Source organism: Aricia agestis, chromosome 2, assembly GCF_905147365.1.
Source record: "Aricia agestis chromosome 2, ilAriAges1.1, whole genome shotgun sequence".
In the NCBI taxonomy this organism is placed as follows: Eukaryota; Metazoa; Arthropoda; class Insecta; order Lepidoptera; family Lycaenidae; genus Aricia; species Aricia agestis.
The window spans coordinates 18,045,397-18,070,795 of record NC_056407.1 but is presented as its reverse complement, the minus strand read 5'-3'; the positions used below and the strand labels follow the sequence as shown (position 1 = coordinate 18,070,795).

Sequence of the window (25,399 nt, the reverse complement as noted above, 5' to 3'; positions counted from 1 at the left end):
GTATTGTCTTTATTTATTATAGTTATTAATACACTTAACTATCTACTGTTTATATTATTTTTACCTAAATAAGTATATTATGACTTGCGAATATACAAAATAAGTAATTACATACTAGAATAATAATATTATTGTGATATATTGCAATAAATAAGTCATGTTATCTGCACCTTAGATGAAGTAATATGTTCATTACTTTGAGGAGTCTAAAATACTAAGTTTATTTTATCGTGAGAGAAGCGAGCGCAGCCTTGAAATGGATTCTACGGTATAAGTTAAAAAGTTTTTTATAACTGCAGGGTATCACTATTTTTCGACTGATCTTTGGTTTCGTTTTTTTTTTCGGGCAACAAAATGTTGCGTTTACACTGTGCGTTTACAGAAATACTGGTTAACAAGCAGTTAAAAAATCAGTGAAAGGCTCGTGCATTACAGTAACATAGAAAAATCCTTCAAATAGAACATAGCCCTTTTTTGTCGGTTAGCGAAGGATCGTGACCGAGCGTGAAGTGAGGCAGCAGTCCGTCGTTAAATATGGATTCATGACAGAGAGTCGTTTGAGTGCGCATCGGCGCAAATGCATAACCTCTTTTTTGACCGTCCGAAGGATTTATAGCTCGGGCACCCCCGGCATCAGGGCCCGAGCGTCACGTGCTCAGAGCGTGAATGGCAGCAGGCGGTCGGTGAACGTAATATCGGCGAACAGAGACGCGTGTGCGTGCGGACGGGGGGCGGGGCGAGAGGCGCGTACGTGCGCCACGGTGTCGCGTGCGGCGGCGCGCGGCAGGTCCGCCCGCAGCGCCAGCAGCCGCGCCAGGTGCTCGTCGGATATGTCCGGACACTTGTCCAGAAGACCGTGCAGGTCTAATGATATCATCTCCGCGTCACCGCAGCGAATCACCTGGATGACACACACAATTTCTTTCTAAAGTTCGTAGGTCTAAAGCATGCCTTTGAAAAGTAATTACATAATATATCGATGATGATGTTTTAATTTTCTGAATCATCTGGACTATGGCAAGGAATCATGGGCGTACCGAGGGGGGGGGGGCAGCTGCCCCCCCCCCCCCTGGATCATGTTGACATCCCTACTAAGTATATTATTTAGTACTTTCATCTATAAAAATTAAAAATAATAAAACGAATTTTTGCCATTTGTTTGCAATACAATATTTTTACAACTAAAAATTATTAATTTTTTATTCTTTATAAACACCTAGCTTACAAAAAATCTGATTTGCCTCCCCTGGCCCAGAATCTGCGTAATTTGTTATTTTAATTTATGTCAATGTCGTTTAGATTATAATGCTAATTTTTTGTCAATTAAATAGTCATTCACATCATAATACATTTCAGATAGTAGCAATTTAAAAAGTTCAGTTTTTAATTTTCTCAAAGATAGGTCCTTTAATATTTTTGGAAGTTTATTATATATTTTAACAGCAAAACAATAAGCATTTTTGCTGCAGATATTTAACTTTTGGTCAGGAATGCAGATTTTGTTATGGTGTCTGCAGCTTTTGGTTGCTGTTTCGGTTTTCTTTGTATAAAAATCGTCACAATATTTATGCACAAATGTACAGATTTCTAGTATGTAGAGACAGGGTAGGGGTAGAATAGAATGTCTTTTAAATAATGGCTTACACCTATCTAAGAAATGAGCTCCGCAGGCAAATACATTTTTTTTGTGTTCGAAAAGCGAGATCGAAATCGGTAGAATTACCCCAAATTATTAGACCATAGCGTAAGGCGGACGCGACGTAACCATGGTATGCTAAAATTGCAGCCTTTTCGGACACAGCATGTCTTACATTTCTTAGGACGTATACAAATTTCTCTAATTTAAGACATACTTTGTCAATGTGATCTCTCCAAGTCAAGTGGCGATCAACAGTTATACCTAGGAATGGAGTGGAACTTACTTCCTCTTTATTTTTATTATCGAGAGAAATGTTTAGATTGTTGTTTTTGGTGTTGTGAGATTGAAATTGAATTATTTTTGTTTTTGCAAGGTTTAGTGTTAGGTTTCTTGAATTTAGCCAATTTATTATTCTCTTTAGTGTTATAATTATTTCAGCTGCATGTGTGTCTTTATTTTTATTTTGTATCAATATTGTAGTATCGTCTGCGAAAAGAATAGATTTATACATTATTATATCAGGAAAATCATTTATATAACATAGAAATAATAGGGGTCCTAGTATTGAGCCTTGAGGTACGCCATAAGAATTAAGAACATATGATGACTTGTAAGTAGCTCTATGTTTACCCTTGATTACACTCAATTGAACACATTGATACCTTTTGTTTAGATAGCTTCTGAACCAGTCGTTAGCTACGCCTCGAATTCCTTGCTTGTGTAATATGTCTAATAATACATCATGTGAGACAAAATTGAATGCCTTTGAGAGATCTAAAAAGATAGCAGTTACAGAATGCTTAGCATTAAGGCTCAGTGATGTATTTTATTAAATTAAAACATGCTAATGTCGTGGAGCTGTTTTTTTGAAAACCAAATTGTTCTGGCTTAAGAATTTTATTTGACTTAAGAAAGCTGTAAACCTTTTAAAACATTACCTGCTCAAATATTTTTGACAACACAGGGATTAGAGTTATTGGTCGAAAATTGTTCATATCTGTTTTTTTCCCTTTTTTATAGACTGGCTTAACAATTGAAAATTTTAGTCTCGTCGGAAAAACGCCTAAACTGGGTAATTTGCCCCCCCCCCCCCCCCCCCCTGGCCCAGAACCTGGGTACGCCCATGCAAGGAATTCTTTGTTTCTGAACTAGCCACACGATATACATACACGGCTCGCATACATAAAATAATCCGCACACTTGTATTATAATCTCGATACATTATAATAGAGATTATGCACGTAAGTGGTAAACATTCGTCAATGTAAATGCATATAACAAATCTAACTTACCTCAGCCAACATGCTGATGACTTCAAACGGATAGTCAACATTCACACCCTCAGCGTTGGAAGCGATTCTCCTGAAGAAGGATTTAATCTGGTTGGCTTCTTTCACGATCTTGGTCGCCGCCTGCTGCGCCTCTTCGACGGTTTTAAACGTGATTTTCTTGGACAGCATTGCCGTAATGTACTTCTTGTATACTAGATTTTGAGCCTCGTTTATAACATATTCGAAGTTTTTCTCTCGCAGGTGGTTGTAGTCTTGAAAGTAGTCTTCTAGAGTGACACAGACGACGTCTATTGGTACACTAGAAGTTTGCCACTTGGCGGTGAAGAGGTCATCGAAATGCTCTTCCAAGTCCAAAAACGCCTCCTCCAATAAGAACTTTACAGCTTCATCTCGCAACGCCTGGAACAAAGTATTCATTACAGTACATCCATATAAACATACCGAGCGCTTGGCCGAGAGCGCTGTTTCGCGATATCTCCGATTACACCTACCGAGTAGAGTACTCGATAAGAATCCAATACAGAACATAACGAAAGCAGTTAGAGTTTTAACATTCTTGAACAAATTTTTAAGTTAACCTAAAAATTCTAACTTTGATTCTTACCGTCTTCACCGTCTGCAATAATTGAAAACATTTGTGTCGAGGTTGGTTGTAAATCACTACATAGTACAAAACAAAGTCGCTTCCCTCCGTGTAGATATCGCAGTAAATGGAATGCTTATACAGCACTGACCTCCATTATACAAGTACGCTGGACTTATGATACCCAGCTGTTTTTTGTGCCTATTTGAATTGGAATCAGCGCCCCCAATGCGAGGAAAGAGAACTAAATCTGACGTTGTAGAAACTAGTTTTTGGGGGCGCTGATTCCGCTTCAAATAGGCACAAAAACCGCAGTTACTTCAAAGGATATCATAAGTCCAGCGTACTAGTATAAGGGAGGTCAGTGTTATACAGGGATAGACAGCTGACGTAGGGTTAGGCTTCGTTTCCACCAGAGATGTGTTGCGAGGAATGCGTTTTAAAGATCCAATAGAATCGCTGCGCTGAGCGAGGTCACGTCAATGAAGCGATTCTACTGGTTCTCAAAAACACATTCCTCGCAACACATCTCTGGTGGAAACGCAGCCTAATCCATGCATACTATGCTGCATAGATCTTTGAAACTACGCAACGGATTTTATATACGTTATATAGTATAACCACAGAATATATATTAGTAGTACCAACAGAATTCCCACTCGTGAAACCCGTTTAAAATAATAACAACTCATGCTGCGATACTATAAAGTTCAAATTCCGACCGCGCAGTGGTAGGTACCTACATTTATATTTGCCTACATGTGCGCTTTCTGACGAAATCAAGATTGTCACCTTTTAGAAAATAAAATAATCTTCTTTTAATTACTATAGCTACTAATAGCAAACTTTTTTATAGTAATAATCACATTTTAGTAACCCAACGTATATTTTATAATAGATATTCGATTATAGTGTAGGAGCTGGTCAGGAATTTTTTACAACTTAAACATAGTAACTTGTGTTTATTTATGTGTAATATGCGGTTTGTTTGTAACAAATTGGTTTATTTGCTATGTTTGTGTATTTTTTTTAGATAGATAGATAGATAGATAAACACTTTATTGCTCACATATAAATGGGTATACAAACAGACTTAAAATACTTAAAAACTAAGACATTAATGTGGGCAAGGGCGGCCTTATCGCTATAAGCGATCTCTACCAGGCAACCCTGCAAGGCAAGAGAGTTCACGAATAAATAGATAGCGGGGTAATTATAAGTCAAAATGGACTACATAAAATATGTACACTGATGTAATTGTTTAGGTTTATGCTACGAATTAAGATGTATAAAATATATTTCTTATTAAACATACATAAAATAATTTAACCATAAATAAAAAATAAAGTATATATGTATATTACTAAATATATTAAAAATATATATATATATATATATATATATATATTAATATTTACCGTGTGACTTTATTTCGAAGATGGCCATGTAGTTTTGATTTAAATATGGCAAGTGACCTTGAGTCACGAATGTCTTTTTTAATTTTTTTTTTTGTATTTTAAAGTCTTAAATTACTTTATTGAAATATTTCTTTGACTTTTTTCAATTATTCATATTTATCAGATTAATAACGATTATGTCGCAGCGATTAAATCAGTACGTAGATATATGCGACAAAAAAATCTTGCGCGCGCGTCACCGCTCGCTTGTGAGTCCCTTTGTGATCTGCCCCTTTAAAGGGGTACTTACAGTTCGATACCTAAACGGGCGAGTGGGACGTTAGTGGGACGTGGGTGGTTAATAGAGAAATAACATTTGCCGGTTCAGCTTATAATATGCTGATCACCTGGAAGGTCTGATGCAGGCGGTCGATGGTGGCGGCGGCGCGGGCGTCGTGCTGTCCGGGCGGCCAGCGGCGCGCCTGCGTCTGCCGCGCCAGCCGCGCCATCTGCGCGCTGTTGTTGACGACTGTGATCATGTGGTGCGTGAAGTACGCCACGCGCGACCGGTCCGCGAAGTGCTGCTTCTACATGGCAAAGATTAATAGTTAAAATTCAGTATTTTACTATATAATTTTAAGCACGTAAATGTTAATACAAAAAAACTAATATACATTTACACGCAAACGCGTACGCCACATGCACGCGAGAGCTCACAGTTGCGACGTAAAGTCACATTATTTTTCTTTAGATATTTAAAGAGCTGACAACAAAAGTTGATTTCTATTTAGAGCTGATACTAAATATGCAAATAATAATATGTTAACATGATTTAAATAATATTGTTTCTCAGTTTACCTTAAACTGCGCTACGCCTTCCCTGTACATGTTTCCAAAGCGAGTCACTTGTTCTATACTCAGTAGCAACGCTTTAAATGTAATTTCCTTGCTGATCGTTTCAGTGACCTGAAAAAAGATTTAGGTTTTACAAATTGACAATCATTTTAGGAATTGATAACAGTGCTTAATTTGACTCAGATTTTATAACCCTGCACGATAGCATTTTTTGATTAGGTAGTTAATTCGACATTTTGATTAGGATTCAAAAATCATACTATCGTAAATAATAACAGAAAAGAGTTTGAAGAGCAAAAAATTGCGTAACAAACATGAGCGGTCCGATGAGGGAGGATAACCAAGATCGCGGCCCCGCCCCCAAACTGTAGTCATACTGCAATTTGGTGGGGCGGGTCACGATTTTGGTTATTTCGACATAATATAATTTTTGTATTGCGCCTATTACTATCCGTGACCCAAGTTTAACTGTGTGCGCCCCACTAAACTCTCAGAAAAGTTGATTCCTAGGCAGATGGGGGACCTGCGTAGTTTGGTCACAATTAACATTAAATTGACATGATCCGACCAAATGACGTTGGTCTGTCAACTGCTTAGGAAATAGGAATCAATTTCCTTGATGGTACGTTCGTCCATCTGTTCCCACCTGCAAGTTCTGGTCGATCATCTGGAAGACGATGACGGGTGTGTGCGTGTGGAAGGCGTTGGTGTGCGGCTCGAGCTCGGGCGCGCGCTCCGAGCCCCACTCCGCGCGCTCCGCCTCCAGCGTCTTCTCCATCCACTCGATGTAGTTTGACTCCATTTTCTGGAACGTTCAAGTTTGTATGGTTTGTATTTAATGAGAATTGTATGGCGCTATGTAGCCGTCAGGTATATCGTGTCAATTATCGTGTCAAACAGCTGTTTTATGTCTATCTGGCACGACATTTGACACGATAGATCCGACGGCTACATACCGTCAATATTTGCCTCGTTATTTTGATTATAGTACTTGCCTAACTACTAACTATAGTAAATACTAAAATAACAAGGCACAGAATTTCACATTTTGACATTTAAAATAATTTTTTATGTCTTGATTCGATGTTTGAACTTTAGGCACAATAGACAGGAGTTACACCACACCACACCACACCACAGAACGCACCAGTAGGCCGACTTAGAAGTGTTCTTAACGCTTGACGTAGTATGTCATATAGGCCAGCGCGCGCCCTCTTAATGCGTTGCTGAGCCGTTAATAGTACACATGCAGCGGTACCATGTGGTACAACGCGCCGATTTATCAGCTAATGTTTGAAATCGGTCTACTAGTTCATTCTGTCTTTTGTGCTTCAGGGTTGTTTTTTTTAAAGGTTTTTCTGGAGGCGAATGAAATAAGCTGAGACCGCACTACAATTCGTTTGTAACGCCCCACTGACGTTTTCATGTCTATAGAACTCGAAGTGTCGTGTCGAGTCTTAATAGTACGGTCTCGCCGCAAGTTTCCTTATGGCGGTAGCAATAATAATAAATTTCATTTTGTGACTTTTTTTATTCAATGTGATACTACTCTGATACTACTTGTTTAAGAGACGTATATTATGTAAACATAGTAAAAGAAATGTACTATCAGGGAAGTTGATTCCCAGGCAGATGGCGGACCTAAGTAATTTGGTTGTTTTAAGTCAAACCCATCCGATTGATGACAGCTAACAATGAATTGACATAATCCGACCAAACGACTTAGGTCCGTCAACTGCCGAGGAATCAATTTCCTCGATGGTACCTGCAAATATTCATCCTCCAACTTCTTCATGGTCTCCTTGCTCAGCAGGGGTGGCAGGGATGACACATCAACGTTCACCTCCGGGCTGGACATCAGCTCGGGCCCGGGGTATGTGTTCAATATCCAGGATAGCAACGTCACATACTCGTTACCCTCTAAACCGTTGTTTACTACGTCTTGAAGCTAAAAACATGAGATAAACATACAACTTAAATTGGATTATAAAATCAGTCCTCGTAACATAGTCCCGGTGGAAACGAAGCCTTCTTCTTCTTCAAGAATTCTATTAGGCAAAAAAATATTTAAATAAAACTTACACTAGTCGACAAACATGTGTGGTACATGTTGACGTATTTGTTGACGATGTCGTAGTGCGGAGGGAAGCACGGCACGCACAGCGTCTTGACGACTCGCAAGTCCTCTAGTATGAGCTGTCTAGTCAGCTCCAAGTATCTGATCAGCCACAGTTTGTTGTCCTCCCTCTCGTCAACTCTGGTGCCCTCTACTCGTTGCGCCACAGCACATTCTAGAACCTCGAAGGCCTTGTTCCGCCAGTTCTTAGGTCTGCCGGGCGGAATGAAGCCAGATTGATCTTGTTGCTGGAAATATATTGGAAATTAGAAAAATTGAAAATATTTGTAAGTACTTACCAAAAAGTTTCAAACTTTCGTGTGCATGTTCAAGTGTTTCAAAATTTCGTAACTATACTATACCTACTATAGAGTATAGTGCATACTTTATTAACATTTTATGATTTATAAGTTAAGGATAAGAAAGTAAACTTAGGCTTTGCTTTAGCTCGTGTACATCTGTAAAAAAATTAATAATTTGCATACCTGCACTGCCATTTGATCTCTCTTTTCTTCCCTTTCGATGATACGTAACGCAGTAACAATTACAGTTGGTTCCTTTCTAACGGTATTAAGAGTTCTGGCCAAAATGAGCTTTATTTGTTTCTCAAGTAAATTAGACACCACCTCAACATCTTCGAAATACGCCTTTAGCATAATCTTGTCATGCGACGATTGATTCGGAAGTCGATGTAATTCGTACAGTAGATCGTCTCGAGAGTTTTCCAAGTCACTCAAGCACTGAAATTTGTAATAATCTTAGGCTGGTATAAATAGTCAGTATTCAAGATGCATCTCGGTCTCAAGAGACGGTTCAGGCTCTGTGATTAGTTGACTGTCAAAATTTGGACCGGGTCGCATCTTAAGTACTGACTATTTATACCAGCCTTACTGGTATATGTCGTACACAACTCTAAGGCCGGTATAAATAGTCAGTACTCAAGATGCATCTCAGTCTCAAGACACGGTTCGGCTCTGTCATTGGTCCAAATTTTGACAGCCAACCAATCACAGAGCCTGAACCGTGTCATGAGACTAGGGTTGCTGAGGATTCCTCTTCCGCTTCCTCATAATGAGGAAGTTCCGCAATATTTTGGGTTCCTCAACCGTTACTGCATCCTCATAAATAAAAATAAAAAAATCCTCTTCCGCTATCGCTTCCTCAAAATTTAAGAGGAACTTATGAGGAATTTCACTGCGCATGCGCGTCGCGTATCAACGCACACGCCAGAGCCAGAGAATTGTATCATTCACTCATCTTTTTTTTTGTGTGCGTTGTTGTGTATGTTTAGCCTGGGAAAATTAAGGAATTCAGACCGAATAATTCGTGTAGTTTTTAAAGTTGGTACAGTTGTTCCTAAAGGTGTCCAGATGAATATATATATATATATATATATATATATATATATATATATATATATATATATATATATATATATATATATATATATATATATATATATATATATATATATATATATATATATAATAAAAGTCTCCGAGGGCGGGACAAGAGCCGGGTGGGGGAGGGGGGCTCTTCCTGAAAATAATAAAAAATAAATAAAATTAGATAGACTCTACTTTGAAGGAGGAATCAGAGGACTACGTTACGCCGATTATCTGTATCTGTCTCTAGGTACAGTTAATCAAGGTTACGTATTCCCGTGATTCCTCCTTCAAAGTTGATCCTATCTAAATTTATTCTTTTTAAATATCTTCAGGAAGAATGAGTCTATACCACTACGTTAAAGCTTTTATTTAACTTGCTCTGTATGTATGTAAGTATGTATGTTACGGTGTAATTTTGGAACTCAATTTTGAAGTAGATATATTTAACCGATTGAGCTGAAATTTTGCATACGCGTTTAGTTTGGATGACCATGCACGATTTGGTATGTGACATCACTCTAAATCCAATATGGCCGACCATCCAAGATGGCGAAATAATTATTGTTCTATGCAGTCCTAAAATATGGATATTAAATGGAAGGGCTTTTTGAGAGTAACTCAAAAACGAATGTAATGTCATTCTACATCTAATATGGCGGCTCATCCAAGATAAGGGAATAGTTATTTTAATGCACTTCTGCAATATGGGTATCAAATGAAAGGGCTCATCGTGACGTGACGTTACGTGTCGTGTCATGTCGTGACTTTACGTGACGTCACGTGACGTGACGTGAAATGACGTGACTGACAGCCGGGTTTCATAAAATACTCGGTTGAATCCGGTCACTTTTGTTAAATGAAAATTTACTTTTTAGTCATGCAGAAATCTAGCCAGAGATAACTAAAAAACAGAAAATAAATTATAAACAAAAAACTTTTTGAAAAAAAGCTTTTATTTAAATAGTCTAAAAAGAAGAAAATAAATTTCTCCTTAAAACTCCTCCTCCTCAATATATTGTACAACTAGCTGTTGCCCGGACTTCGTCCGCGTGGACCTCAGTTTATAGCGCGCGATGTTCAAACAACAAAATTGGTGTCAAAAGCTTTTATAAAAAAACCCTGGTACCCTTAAATCAAAACACCCAAAAACAGCTGTGCAGTGTGCACATAACTTATTTCATTTTTTTTAAATTAAACTTTATTTATGCCAAATTTTAAAGTATATTTAGCCCGCCAATTACACAACTTCACCCATAAACTATCATTGATAGGTTTAAGGTTACGTCACTCATCACTGCATAGATAAAGTACAAAGTTATCCATACTAATATTATAAATGCGAAAGTATCTCTGTCTGTCTGTCTGTCTGTCTGTCTTGCTTTCACGCCAAAACTACTGAACCGATTGCAATAAAATTTTGTATACAGTTATTCTAGAGAAAGGACATAGGCTACATTTTGATGTGGGAAAATATCTTATTTCCATGAAAATTTCGATGAAAATGAATTCGCATTGCGCGTGGCCAGCGCTCATCCCGGGGGTCCTGGGTTCGAGTCCCGCAGGCGGAACAAAAAGTTTTCAATGTTCCTGGGTCTTGGATGCGTATTAAAATAAAATTTCAAAAATCTTAAACATATTTTATGTATAATATTATAAAAAATCCAGAAATATATCGATGGAATGAACATTTTAGTTCTAATACGATTCAGCAGATGGCGTTTTATTTTTTACTTTATTGTAACATAGAACTAATCATACTTATTAGTTAGTATGTTTTTGTTTATAGTTTTTAATACGTTAGAATATTATGTTTAATAATATTATCACTTGGTATAATAATAATCAATCTATCTTATCTTATGTAGAACTATTACTGCATTTCTAATCCATACTATCCATACTAATATTATAAATGCGAAAGTATCTCTGTCTGTCTGTCTGTCTGTCTTGCTTTCACGCCAAAACTACTGAACCGATTGCAATGAAATTTTGTATACAGTTATTCTAGAGTCTGAGAAAGGACATAGGCTACATTTTGATGTGGGAAAATATCTTATTTCCATGAAAATATCGATGAAAATGAATTCGCATTGCGCGTGGCCAGCGCTCATCCCGGGGGTCCTGGGTTCGAGTCCCGCAGGCGGAACAAAAAGTTTTCAATGTTCCTGGGTCTTGGATGTGTATTAAAATAAAATTTCAAAAATCTTAAACATATTTTATGTAAAATATTATAAAAAATCCAGAAATATATCGATGGAATGAACATTTTAGTTCTAATACGATTCAGCAGATGGCGTTTTATTTTTTACTTTATTGTAACATAGAACTAATCATACTTATTAGATAGTATGTTTTTGTTTATAGTTTTTAATACGTTAGAATATTATGTTTAATAATATTATCACTTGGTATAATAATAATCAATCTATCTTATCTTATGTAGAACTCCTACTGCATTTCTAATCCATACTATCCATACTAATATACTAATAATATTATAAATGCGAAAGTATCTCTGTCTGTCTGTCTGCCTGTCTGTCTGTCTTGCTTTCACGCCAAAACTACTGAACCGATTGCAATGAAATTTTGTACACAGTTATTCTAGAGTCTGAGAAAGGACATAGGCTACATTTTGATGTGGGAAAATATCTTATTTCCATGAAAATATCGATGAAAATGAATTCGCATTGCGCCTGGCCAGCGCTCATCCCGGGGGTCCTGGGTTCGAGTCCCGCAGGCGGAACAAAAAGTTTTCAATGTTCCTGGGTCTTGGATGTGTATTAAAATAAAATTTCAAAAATCTTAAACATATTTTATGTATAATATTATAAAAAATCCAGAAATATATCGATGCAATGAACATTTTAGTTCTAATACGATTCAGCAGATAGCGTTTTATTTTTTACTTTATTGTAACATAGAACTAATCATACTTATTAGTTAGTATGTTTTTGTTTATTGTTTTTAATACGTTAGAATATTATGTTTAATAATATTATCACTTGGTATAATAATAATCAATCTATCTTATCTTATAGAACTCCTACTGCATTTCTAATATATGTGACAAGTTGACAACAGAAGGCGCTCTAAAAGGAGTTCGAGTGTACCGTGTTGGCCTATATTCCATCCAGAAAATATATCAATGCAATCAACATTTTAATTCCAATATATGAAAACAGATGGCGTTTATTTTTTACTTTATTATTGTAACAGAACTAATCATACCTACTTTACTATATAATATTGTTTTTATTCATAACTAGCTGTTGCCCGCGACATCGTCTGCGTGGACTTTAGTTAATAGTTTATAGCGCGCGGTGTCAACAAAATTTGTGTCAAATTTTAAAACTTTTTAAAACCCTGGTAAGCGGTACCCCTCTTAGGGCCGCGCTACACCGGAATGGCAGCGCTGAAAGTGCTCGCCTCGCATGGCAGCGCCATTCCGGTGTAGCGCGGCCCTTAATTAATCAAAATACCCAAAAACAGCTGTGCAGTGTGCACATAATCTATACTAATATTATAAATGCGAAAGTATCTCTGTCTGTCTGTCAATCTCGCTTTCACGCCAAACGCCAAAAGTATCTCTGTCTGTCTGTCTGTCAGTCTCGCTTTCACGCCAAACGCCAAAACTTCCGAACCGATTGTAATGAAATTTTGTATACAGATAGTCTAAAGCCTGAGAAAGGACATAGGCTACTTTTTTACTGGAAAAAAGGGTTTTAAGGGGGTGAAAATGCGTAAATTTGTTCAAATTAAGTTAGTTCCAACAATTCATAATAGATGGCGCCGTGCGTCTTCTACATCGCGCTGACGCTTGCTCAAAAGTCTTTCTATAAGACGTGGTATCATCTTTCATTTAAGTTTCGATTTTTTTCGATTGTTATATCTATTCTACGGTATTAAATAACTCAGTACTTTATCTGTGCAGTGACGTAGCCTTAAATCTATCAATGATAAATAGTTTATGGGTAAAGTTGTGTAATTGGAGGGCTAAATAAGCTTTAAAATTTGGCATAAAATATAAAGTTTAATATAAAAAAATGAAATACTTATTGTGTGCACACTGCACAGCTGTATTGATTTAAGGGGTACCAGGGTTTTTTATAAAAGCTTTTGACACCAATTTTGTTGACATCGCGCGCTATAAACTGAAGTCCACGCGGACGAAGTCGCGGGCAACAGCTAGTAATTTAATAAAGTAAATAAAGAAATGACAATCGAAAAAACCGATAATCAAATGTAAGATGATACCACCTCTTATAGAAAGACTTTTGCGCAAGCGTCAGCGTGTAGGAGACGGCACGGCGCGATCTATTGTGTATTTTTGGAAGTAACTTAATTTGAACAAATTTACGGATTTTTACCCCCTTACAACCCTTTTTTCCAGTTAAAAAGTAGCCTATGTCCTTTCTCAGGCTTTCGACTATCTGTGTACAAAATTTCATTACAATCGGTTCGGTAGTTTTGGCGTGAAAGCGAGACAGACAGACAGACAGACAGACAGACAGACAGAGATACTTTCGCATTTATAATATTAGTATAGATAGTATGGATAGTATGGATTAGAAATGCAGTAGGAGTTCGATAAGATAGATTGATTATTATTATACCAAGTGATAATATTATTAAACATAATATTCTAACGTATTAAAAACTATAAACAAAAACATACTAACTAATAAGTATGATTAGTTCTATGTTACAATAAAGTCAAAAATAAAACGCCATCTGTTTAATCGTATTAGAACTAAAATGTTCATTGCATCGATATATTTCTGGATTTTTTATAATATTATACATAAAATATATTTAAGATTTTTGAAATTTTATTTTAATACACATCCAAGACCCAGGAACATTGAAAACTTATAATATTAGTATGGATTGGCATGATAATAAAAGCTTGTCGCGAGACTTATTAATCTATCAGTAAGTACTTGATAAATTTATAAAAAAATACATAATATTAATTACTCAGTTAAATTGGTACTACATAATATGTAGTTTATTTACAAATCGCGCGACAAGCTTTTATTTTCATGCAAATTGTACAATATATTGAGGAGGAGGATTTTTAAGGAGAAATTTATTTTCTTCTTTTTAGACTATTTACATAAAAGCTTTTTTCAAAAAGTTTTTTGTTTATAATTATTTTATCGTAAACATCTTTCAAATTTATTTTATGGTCGGTCGATTTGCGGGTTACTGGGCATTCATTTTTTGCAATTTTTAAGGGTCATATTTTTTTTAATTAGTAAATTTAGAAAAAATCTAACGTAGCTTTAACAGATCATAGTATTGTATAAAAATCATTTGTCTAAACGCATTGTCCAGGGAGTAAATTGGGGAATACGTTTGAATGGAAAACAGCGCGAGCGTACCCTTTTAATACTCTGTATTTCCTAAAGTAATGATCGTACAGTAAAAATGTTTGGACGTAATTTATAGTAAATTTAATGTAGATAATTAATGTAGAAGTCACTAAAGAGATATTTTAAATAATTTTCGAGTCACAAGCGAAAACCTTGAAAAAGAGATCTTTCCCCCCGTCCCCTTACCCCACCTTGCTCTTGCCCCACCCTCGGGGACTTTTAGTATATTCATCTGGACACCTTTAGGAAAACTGTACCAACTTTCAAAACTACACGAATTATTCGGTCTGATCGTCGATTTTGAAATTAATTTTCTTAGACTAGTTACTGAGCTCCTCCTTAATTGCTGGACCGATTTTGATGATTCTTTATTGTGTGTGTTTTGAGAATGGTTTAGATTCATAGTTTGGTCCACTGGAAAATACCCTTTTAATTAATTTTTGTGTAATGTACCTATGTACCTAGTTATGTACAGACAGGACAAAGACTTTTGGGTTGGGTCCGCTAGTATTTATAATTTCCTATCATCCTTTTCCTCATCCGCATCCTCTTTCTCAAAAAATATCCTCTTCCTCATCCGCATCCTCTAAATTTGCGCGTGAAAATTCCTCTTCCTCCTCCTCTTCCTCAAAATCACTTCCTCAACAACCCTACATGAGACCGAGATGCATCTTGAGTACTGACTATTTATAGCGGCCTTAGAGTTGTCTCGTACGGGCCTAAGTCTGGTATAAATAGTCAGTACTCAAGATGCATCTCGGTCTTAAGCCACCGTTCAGGCTCTGTGATTGGTTGGCTGTCAAATTTTGGACCAATCACAGAGCCGAATCGCGTCTTGAGACTGGGTCGCATCTTAAGTACTAACTATTTATACGGGCCTAAGATCGCTATGGTTAAGCAAGAAGTGAGTGGGACAGGTGCCTGCAGATACACGCCATTGGTAAAATAGATTAGTGACATATTATGGTATCTATTGTATATTGGTAGATACTAGATACTATACATTATTCGTAGATATTTCGCCTAGTGTAATATGAGACAATTGAAAAATCGAACCATAGGAAATATTATAAAGTTACAGTAAATACATTGTTGACAAAATAGTATCCATATAAATTTTTAGGGTTCCGTAGCCAAATGTCAAAAAACGGAACCCTTATATAGATTCATCATGTCTGTCTGTCTGTCCGTCCGTATGTCACAGCCACATTTCTTCAAAACTATAAGAGCTATACTATTGAAACTTGGTAAGTAGATGCAGTCTGTGAACCGCATTAATATTTTGATATAAAAATGGAAAAATTATTAAAAATTTTAGGGGTAGGTAGGTAGTAGGTACAACTGAAACAAAAATTTTTTTTTTCATCTAACCTATGCGTGTGGGTATCTATGGATAGGTCTTCAAAATTCATATTAAAGTTTCTAATATAATTTTTTTCTAACCTGAATAGTTTGCGAAAGAGATTCTTCCAAAGTGGTAAAATGTGTGTCGCCCCCCCTCTAACTTCTAAAGTAGGGGCATGATAAGTCCAAAAAAAATATATGATGTACATATACGTGGGAGAGCCATGCTTCGGCACGAATGGTCCGGCTCGACCGGATAAATACCACGTTCTCACAGAAAACCGGCGTGAAACAGCGCTTACGCTGTGTTTCGCCGAGTGAGTGAGTTACCGGAGGCCCAATCCCCTAACCCCTACCCTATTCCTTTCGCTACCCTCAACTATTCCCTACCTTCCCCTATTACCCTATTCCCTCTTAAAAGGTCGGCAACGCACTTGCAGCTCTTCTGATGCTGCGAGTGTCCATGGGCGACGGAAGTTGCTTTCCATCAGGTTGACCCGTTTGCTCGTTTGCCCCCTTATTTCATAAAAAAAAAAATACTATTAAAACTACCAACGAAAATTGGTTTGAACGAGATCTAACAAGTAGTTTTTTTATACGTCTTAAATGGTAAACCTTAAATTACTTTTCATTATATCAACTGAGATATAAAAATAAATCAAAAACCTTTTAATTTCATAAAAATAAACCTTATTGCTGCTCGGAACCTTTCATGGGCGAGTCCAACTCGCACTTGGCCGGCTTTTTATATTAAAGTCAGGCCAATTTTTTATATTAAAAACAAATAATATTATAGTATATTTTTTATTCTTGTCCAGTCTAAACAAGAGTAGAATGTAGAAAATACTGGAAAGAGCTGAAGGAGGCCTTTGACACCGAATTAAGAGATTATAATATATAACAAGAAAACTCTTATATACTACTGTAAAAACAGACAATTAGGAACAAAAGGCTAAATAATTAAAAAAAATTCTCTCTGATAATCTGCAATCAGTGTGTAGGTAACTATAATAAGCAGGTGAGTTGTGCTACACATGGCAGGTAGAGTGCATCTACCACCGTAGATAGCATTACTCATAGTTCACAATATTATTATTATTACTTATTAATACTATATATTAACTAGCTGTCCCGGCAAGATTTCATGAGAATCGGTCAAGCCGTTTCGGAGGAGTATGGCAACGAAAACTGTGACACGAGAATTTTATATATTAGATATGCGAGAGAAACTTTGTATCCCATTTTGACGAAAAATGGGGAAACGTAGGTGAATGAAATTTTGCACAGAACGTTATAGTTTATATTATAGTAAAGGTGTGCATCAAGCCAATATTATTTTGAAATTATGGTTTATCATACATTTTTTAACAGATAAAACATTACACACACTACAACACATACACATACAAAGATGACAGATTTTTGAGTGACAAGCCTATACATACAAATTATACTCTTTTATTTATGGTTTAAGTCTGTTGACAACAAGTTGACAAATTGAAAACCTATATTAGACAATGCTCACACGGCCTGTCTGAGATCAGCGAAGTCCCAGAGACAAGAGTTGAAAATACGGAACCCTAAAAAATATGATAAAGTCAATATTTTTTTACAAAATGTAGGTAGTGGTCCTAATCTCATTGAAACTAAGATCGAATTTTGGCCATTGGGCGATCTCTAGTTATTTTGAATTTAAAAGATGTCTTTCCTTTTTAGGAGCTTGTTGTAATTACGACTGACAAGCCCAGAGGATAAAGCATTCGGATTTCGGGTGGACTTCAAGCAAAAGGCTAAATAAATAAAAATATCATTTTATTAAAGAGTTTAATTAAACTTACCTGATGAGCATGTAGCAGCTTCCCCTCACCGATCCACTGCTTGGTTTTAGCAACACTCTCTGGCACTGTAAATATATGTTTGAGACTGTCCATAGCTGTAACATACTGTGAGTGCCTCGAGTCTTCTTCTCGAACTGGCTGAAGAGATGCCACTAGAGGAGGCACTGTTTTCAACAGATCCTCTAGTTCATCCATCCTATAAAATATAACATATTTTTATCTTTTTAACAATGAAAATCTTTCAGATTATTGTAAAATAATTATTTTTGACTAATAAAATAACTGAAAATGTTTGTATACTTAAATTAAAACTGTTGTAATTCTTAATTTATTAGTTAACCTCACTAAAGGCTTACAATCATGATAATAATTAGCACATTTTCATTCATTCATTCATCAAACCTCAAATTCATTCATTAAAACAAAAATATTGAATAAGAAGTAATGTGATAATCCCACCAAAACATTAAATGTAAAAAGGAGCCAAGCAAAATATTGCATAGCCATGCAATATATCTATAGTAAAAAGTTTTCAGATCACATTCAAGCCAAGCCTTCAACTTATTTTGTAATTTAAATCAACATTCAGTGAATTTATCAATAGTTTTCTTTATTTTATAATTATTATAGTGGCTCGCCAATGAGCACAAGATATAAAACTTCAAATTTGGGGTAGTTCATACTTACACAAACGGCAAGCGTAAAGTATTTTTTGTATGTAACGACGCATGTGGACGATGGTACCCAATAAATCCAATCAGTCGCTGATTATATTTCTCTAGTGCTCATTGCCAAACCTCTATAATAATTATAAAATAAAGAAAACTATTGATAAATTCACTAAATGTTGATTTAAATTACAAAATAAGTTGAAGGCTTGGCTTGAATGTGATCTGAAAACTTTTTACGATAGATATATTGCATGGCTATTGGCTATGCAATATTTTGCTTGGCTCCTTTTTACATTTAATGTTTTGGTGGGATTTCATTTCTTTTTTTTAAGGTTTCTTTTCTTTTTAGGTCACGTTAAAACTTTTCTGTACTTAGCTTAGCACCCATTCTCTATCTCTAGGTATATATTCTAGGTCGTAGGTAAAATTAATTGATAATAACAGGTAGGTACTTCTACAAAGTACAAATTCTATGACGATAGCCCAACAACTTTTGAACTTTCAGGAGGTTATTCGTGCACCGATGTTACTTTCGATATAGTATTAATTATACTCCGCAAACAAGCGATACCGCGATATAAAGGGAGTGCTACACCATCTATCGAGCGAGTATGGAGTGTACACTGTACATCGTAATTCGCAGTTCTGATTTGAGATTTAATCGAATTTAATCATCATAGTTTCATTGTTAACTTTGTTCACTATTTTTCCTTTTGTACGTAAAATAATTATTATGAAGTCCAAACTCATTTTTAATGTTCTTGCAAAGCCACAAACATAAAAATCTTTTATTTTATTTAATAAAGTTATATTATACTTTTCAGTTTTTAGGTTTCCTTGCCCAAAGGATGAAAACGGGAGCTTATTCCTAATGCGTCTAGACTTCGCTGTCTGTCTGTCGTCCGTCCTTGTGTCACGAGGCTAGATCTCGAGAACCGCAATAGCTAGATATTTTAATTTTTTTACAAATTATGTACTTTTGTTGTCGCTATAAAAGCTAATAGTCCAACTAAAATAAAATAAATGATTAATGGGGGGTCTCATACAACAAACACGTTTTTTTGCCCTTTTTTGCTCTATATCCATAATGGTAAAAAATACAATTAAGTATTTTTTGAAAATTTCAGAAAATACTTAATTGTATTACAACTTTAATAATAAGTAATAAAAATTACTTAAACTTGTGATTTAAGGGGGGCTTCCATACAAATTTAGGGTACAGAACCCTATGTACGCCAGTCCGACTCGCACTTGGCCAGCTTCATAATTTTTCCTTTCATTGTGGATAACGACCTACCTTGTTGCCAAATTTCAAGGTTCTAAGTCTGCTAGAAGTACCTTAGAATTTTGATGATCTGTCAGTCAGTGAGTGACAAAATGTTGTAACTTTGATCATCCGTAATTATTAAACTATTTATCGAAATGTTATGTAATTTGGAGGTTAAGCTAGTTTTAATACTTTCTCCTAGTCACCGAAATTCTAAATCCCTAGCTTTGTTAACATCAAAGATAAAGGGGGTGTCAAAAAGTATGCTACGGCCGTGCCTTTGCTAAAAAGCTTGGCAGGAGCACTGCCGTGCTCCCAGATTACTATAAGTATTTAATTAAAAAAATATATTTCTTCATACAGTACCATCATTAATACTTTGTCAATAATAAGTAATTCAATATAGATCAACTCTCGTGACATTTTAGATTATTTATAGATGATCATACTTCTTTTATAATTTATAGAGGATCAAGTAGTTAGTAATAGTAGTAGCATATTAATTAATTCTTTTTAAATATATTTTGCCTTCAAAAAGGTAAAATAGTTGAAAAGGTTTTTTTGTAATTACTTTTGACTGATCTGATGAACATCATCCAAGCATTCTTGAAGCTGTTTTAGCCCAACACTTACTCCATCTAATTTACCCTGTACTGCTGATTTCAATTGAGCTTCTATAGATGCCTTCTTATGTGTGATTCTCTTCTTGTATTGTTCCACCTACAACATTTTAAATGTAATGTTTACTGAGGTTTCTCTTACAGTCGTTTATATTCAGCCCTGTTGGGCGGAGAAGTGTGCAGCACGCGAGAATGTAAATACTAAATAAGCACTCGCGTTGCCACTCGTCATGCCGCTGCCACTAGTGGCCCGACGCGGCAGCCGGCAAGTAAGTAGAGGGCTGAGTGTAAGCAGTCACTCGCGGCGTTACTACCGCACAAGTATTCAGGGAAGTATTGCCGACAGTGCGAGGAGCAGTGAGAGTGGCTGAATGTAAAGTAGCTCATGACGGCATATTTACAAATACATTATTCAAATGCTTACTTTTTCTAGCTGTCCTGGTCTTTGCATCATATTCATTACCATCTTCTCTGCCGCTGCCTTCGCTTCTTCCTCTATTTCGTCCATAGTGCTCATCTTTTAGAAAATAAATAAAAGTTTTACAACCCAGGGTCCAAGACTGACTTGGAAATTGGAATTACTAGTACCTAGGTATATATTTATTGGAATAGACAGATGTCAGTGATAACAGACAGCACAGCTGTTTTACTTTCTTTAAATAAAAAAGTACGCTGTGTGTTTTACCATAGAGAAAAGAGAAGAGTACTGTGATTGGTAGGAAAACATTTTTATGGTAAAGATTGAATAGATCTGATTGGTGTATATTATGTCACTATACAAAGCAAATACCTACAGATTGTCGCAATCACTGACAAATGACATGTAAACATCTGTGATGTAAACATTAAAGGTTGTTATAAGTTTATTGAAATGCTTAAGCGAATAAAAACCTGTGACAAAAAAATTGTGCTTGCTGTACGCACATATTGTAATAGAGAAAAAGAGAAAAAAGCTCCTATAATTCCATTTAGAAATGTTCGACAGCGCGTATCCGCCATGACAGGTAAACATACGTTGCGTTATTTCAATGCTCATTTCTTTATGTACCGTACAATTCAGCGTAAAATTAGTACTTAATGTAGTCTCGGATTCTATTTTGTAGTGATTTTCATTACTACACCCTTAGTCACGCGCGTTCTAAACGCTATTCCCTTTTTAACCGACTTCCAAAAAGGAGGAGGTTATAAGTAATATGTTCGTCTGTTTATATTTTTGGAACGGAGTTCTATATTGCGCGTTCGGCGTAAATGGGGCTAGACAGAACGATATTTGACCTTTTATATATTTGACCTATTTTGACCTCGACACTTTTTTATTAGTACCTGCATGGTAGGTGCAGAGGGCGTTGATAGTATTCCTGTGTGTCAACCAGATGGCGCTTTTTTTAAATAAACCGACGCGTTGTTAGTATTCTGGGCGTCAATAGATGGCGTTTTTTAAAACTTTTTTTTTTTGTGTATATGTATACAGGTTTTTTGAACATAAGAAATAACTTCATTCCATTCGGGTGACCCTTGACACCTCTCAAGTTTTTAAAGAATGTTTTATCTTTTTCTTTCGAGCGACTATTTCGATGTATTATGGACAAAACATTGTATTTACCAAATATTTTATTTAGAAAGAGGGTACTTTAATTTAGTATTTTATCCATAATAAGTATACATAGTTTAAGAATATATTTTTGTTTTTATAGTGCTCAATGATTCAAAATGACGATTTATACTTCCAGGTATATCTGAAAAAACTATTAGCAATATAACACGAGAAAGCAAAAGTAAAAGTACCTTAAGTAAAAGAAAAAAATGTAAGAGATTGATTAAAATTCGAGATAATTTCAAATTATGTACAATAAGAAATAAAATCCATGAAATGTACACAATTCGTAAACAGATTCCGACATTAAGTATTCTTCTGACTGAATTAAAAATTGATATTAATTTAACATGTGGACGAACTAGTTTATGGAATACCATTCGCCAACTTGGCTTTCGATTCAAGAAATACAGTTCTAAAAGAATGCTATTAATAGAACAACATGACATTGTAGCCTGGAGGCAAAAGTACCTTAAACTTTTAAGAGTAAGTAGACTTGAAGGTCTGCCGATAATTTTCATTGGAGAAACTCATATACGAGCTACCTGCACTGAGAATAAAATCTGGCAAATAGAAAAACAAGAAGGTGATCTCCCAAGTGATGCAGTCTGTGCCCGCTGGATTGTTGCTCATGCTGGAGGAGAGATGGGATTTATCACAGAACCTCTAATTTTTAAATCTCAAAAGAAGTTGGGAGACTATCGTGATGATAATAATAGAGCGAATTTTGTGCGGTGGCTGCAAGAAAAATTAATCCCTAATTTACCTCCTAAAAGTTTGGTGGTTTTAGACACTGTATCCTCCTGCTTAGACTCAGTTAATAAGGCACCAACCCTAAGCTCTACTAAAGTTGAAATGCAGAATTGGCTGACTAGCAAAGGGATATCATATAACTCCACAATGATGAAGGCTGAATTGTTCAAAATTATAAGAGAATATAAAGAATCTCTAACATTTGAAAGTGATAATCTACTGGAAGCTCATGGACACAAAGTAGCCAGATTACCGCCATATCACAATGACTTAAATGTAATAGAGTATCTGTGGAATCCTTTAAAACGGCGCTTAGCAAATACTAATTTGGAGAATTTTGAGAATCGAATTATAGAAATTATTGAAGAAGCTTTACAATGTATTACCGCAAAGGATTTAAAAAAACAATGCCAATTTGTGCGGGAAATCGAAAATAACTTGTTTGAAACAGATAGGCGTTTAGATGAAGAAATTGATAAATGTGCTATGGAGTTGGATGATGAATCTGATACAGAATCTCAAAGTTCTTCAGATTCAGAAAACATTTCAGACAGTGATTACTGATTACTGAAGTTATGACAAATTGAGAAGTATAATAATTAATGAATTAACTAAATATTCTTTATTGTGCACAGAAAACAAAGATACAAAAGGAAAAAAAAAACGGCCAAGTGCGAGTTGGACTCGTGCACGAAGGGTTCTGTACCATTATAGGGTAAAAACATAGAACTAGAACGTAAAAATAGTAAAAAAAATTGTGTTTTTGTATGGGAGCCTCCTTTAATTATTATTTTTTTTAATTTTATTATCTTATATCTTTAAACGAGCAATTCTTGTATATATATATATATTATCACTTATTTTTGTTACACCCTGTTTATATATATATATATATATATATATATATATATATATATATATATATATATATATATATATATATAAACAGGGTGTAACAAAAATAAGTGATAATACTTTAGGGTGTGTACGTGTTCCTTGTAGAGAGTTCTTTTTAAGCAATAGCAACACTCTTTTGACATTTGTCCCTTTGTTGTATCAATACTCTATGACATAAAATTTACAAAACAAAGATTTTCAATTTGTTTAAATTTAGTTTTACAATGTGAAAACTACATGTTACTGTGATTAATATTAATAATTAAAGTGAAAGACGTGTCATAGTGCTGAAAATTTGAAGATTTTCATTGAAGAAAAATAGTAATACGCGAAAATATCACTGAAATTCTCGCGTCCACATTTCCGATTCTGATCGCACAATCGCTATAGTAGCAGGTAATTAAGCGTTTGTTTTATCAATTTTATTTGTTTATTTTATTGTATAATGCAATTCTAAGTAGCCTGAGTAAGTATTATGTGGTATAATAAAACAACAATTTTACTTAAACCTTATATTTACGTAAACAATGAACTGTCAAAGAAATCTATCATATAACGCGCCTAACAATGATTGATACTTTGACTTAGGTGCTTTGCGTTTTTAGACATATGTAGGTATATAAAATTCTCGTGTCACAGTGTATGTGCTTAACTCCTTTAACACTTTGATGCAGCGTAATATAATATTATAATTATTACGCTTTATGTTTACAGGTAGCAGAAAAAGCGTTTAACGAAATAACCGAAATGACTGGGAGAATTTATGCTATCATTTTGAAAAACTGAAAATAAATCCAAGGAGTGGGAATTAACCCTTAATTAGGATATCCTAAATTCGATATTGAAGATTATTGAAGATGAAAGTGCCTCTTCACTGTGACACCACTGCTGTAACTACATGGACCTTTTTTTTTTTTTTTTTTTTTTTTTTTTTTTTTTTTTTTTTTTTTTTTTTTTTAAACTACATGGACCTAGAAAGTGGCCATGATTCTGTTTCCGGCTGCATTGTAGAATATTATTTGGATGATCATATTTTATTAAAATAACAAAACCCTGTTTTTCACTTATTTATTTTTTGTATTTTCTTAAATAAGTATTTCCATAATAAAAAATGAGTGAGCTTCTCTCAGCTCTCACTGGTAATCAAAGTTGAACGTGGGAGAGCCATGCTTCGGCACGAATGGGCCGGCTCGACCGGAGAAATACCACGTTCTCACAGAAAACTGGCGTGAAACAGCGCTTGCGCTGTGTTTCGCCGAGTGAGTGAGTTAACCGGAGGCCCAATCCCCCTCTACCCTATTCCCTTTCCTTACCTTCGCTACCCTCCCCTATTACCCTATTCCCTGTGCGACGGAAGTTGCTTTCCATCAGGTGACCCGTTTGCTCGTTTGCCCCCTTATTTCATAAAAAAAAGCAGCTCTGCAGCTCTCAGGGAGAGGGTACTTAAATAACAGGTGTTATAAATTCATAATAATATGTAGCACTAGTGACTAGACGTCCCGGTGAACTTCGTGTCACTTATAAACCTTCCCTGGACTTCCAGGAATATTTAAAGACTAAAATTAGCCACATCAGTTCAATCGTTTAATCGAGTTATTGCATTTTTTATATAGTCCGTCAAGAAAGTGAAGAAATCAAAGAGTGGCAACATCGTAGTGTCATTTCTTTTTAGGGTTCCGTACCCAAAGGGTAAAAACGGAACCCTATTACTGAGACTTCGATTTCTGTCCGTCTGTCTCCAGGCTGTAACTCAAGAATTGTAATAGCTAG

At 35.5% G+C, this 25,399-nt stretch overlaps 2 protein-coding genes across 2 annotated transcripts; one reads left to right on the top strand and one right to left on the bottom strand.

The window, feature by feature from the left end:
- Positions 1-412: 412 nt before the first annotated feature.
- LOC121738061 (exocyst complex component 3) lies at positions 413-20,944 on the bottom strand. Its single transcript, XM_042129884.1, has 11 exons — positions 20,810-20,944; positions 20,337-20,485; positions 17,828-18,023; positions 8,368-8,622; positions 7,849-8,130; positions 7,532-7,714; positions 6,413-6,571; positions 5,770-5,877; positions 5,319-5,498; positions 2,932-3,330; positions 413-901 (listed from the first exon to the last, which is right to left on the bottom strand). Exons 1-11 carry the CDS (start codon positions 20,900-20,902, stop codon positions 656-658), a joined length of 2,250 nt encoding a protein of 749 aa, XP_041985818.1. The 5' UTR covers positions 20,903-20,944; the 3' UTR covers positions 413-655.
- Positions 20,945-21,235: 291 nt separating this feature from the next.
- On the top strand, positions 21,236-23,390 carry LOC121738068. Its single transcript, XM_042129896.1, has 2 exons — positions 21,236-21,389; positions 22,116-23,390. The coding sequence occupies exons 1-2, from the start codon at positions 21,257-21,259 to the stop codon at positions 23,294-23,296; spliced, it is 1,314 nt and encodes a 437-aa protein (XP_041985830.1). The 5' UTR covers positions 21,236-21,256; the 3' UTR covers positions 23,297-23,390.
- The last annotated feature ends 2,009 nt before the right edge of the window (positions 23,391-25,399 follow it).

What these genes read in the sequence shown, in the direction of transcription:
- LOC121738061 (XM_042129884.1), bottom strand. Translation starts at nt 20,902, where the DNA reads ATGAGCACTATGGACGAAATAGAGGAAGAAGCGAAGGCAGCGGCAGAG. An exon ending in TGGAGGATGAATATTTGCAG is followed by an intron (nt 6,572 to 7,531) that starts GTACCATCGAGG and finishes TGAACGTTCCAG; the next exon opens with AAAATGGAGTCAAACTACAT. An exon ending in TCATCAGCATGTTGGCTGAG is followed by an intron (nt 902 to 2,931) that starts GTAAGTTAGATT and finishes TGTGTCATCCAG; the next exon opens with GTGATTCGCTGCGGTGACGC.
- LOC121738068 (XM_042129896.1), top strand. Translation starts at nt 21,257, where the DNA reads ATGCTTAAGCGAATAAAAACCTGTGACAAAAAAATTGTGCTTGCTGTA. An exon ending in GCGCGTATCCGCCATGACAG is followed by an intron (nt 21,390 to 22,115) that starts GTAAACATACGT and finishes TTATACTTCCAG; the next exon opens with GTATATCTGAAAAAACTATT.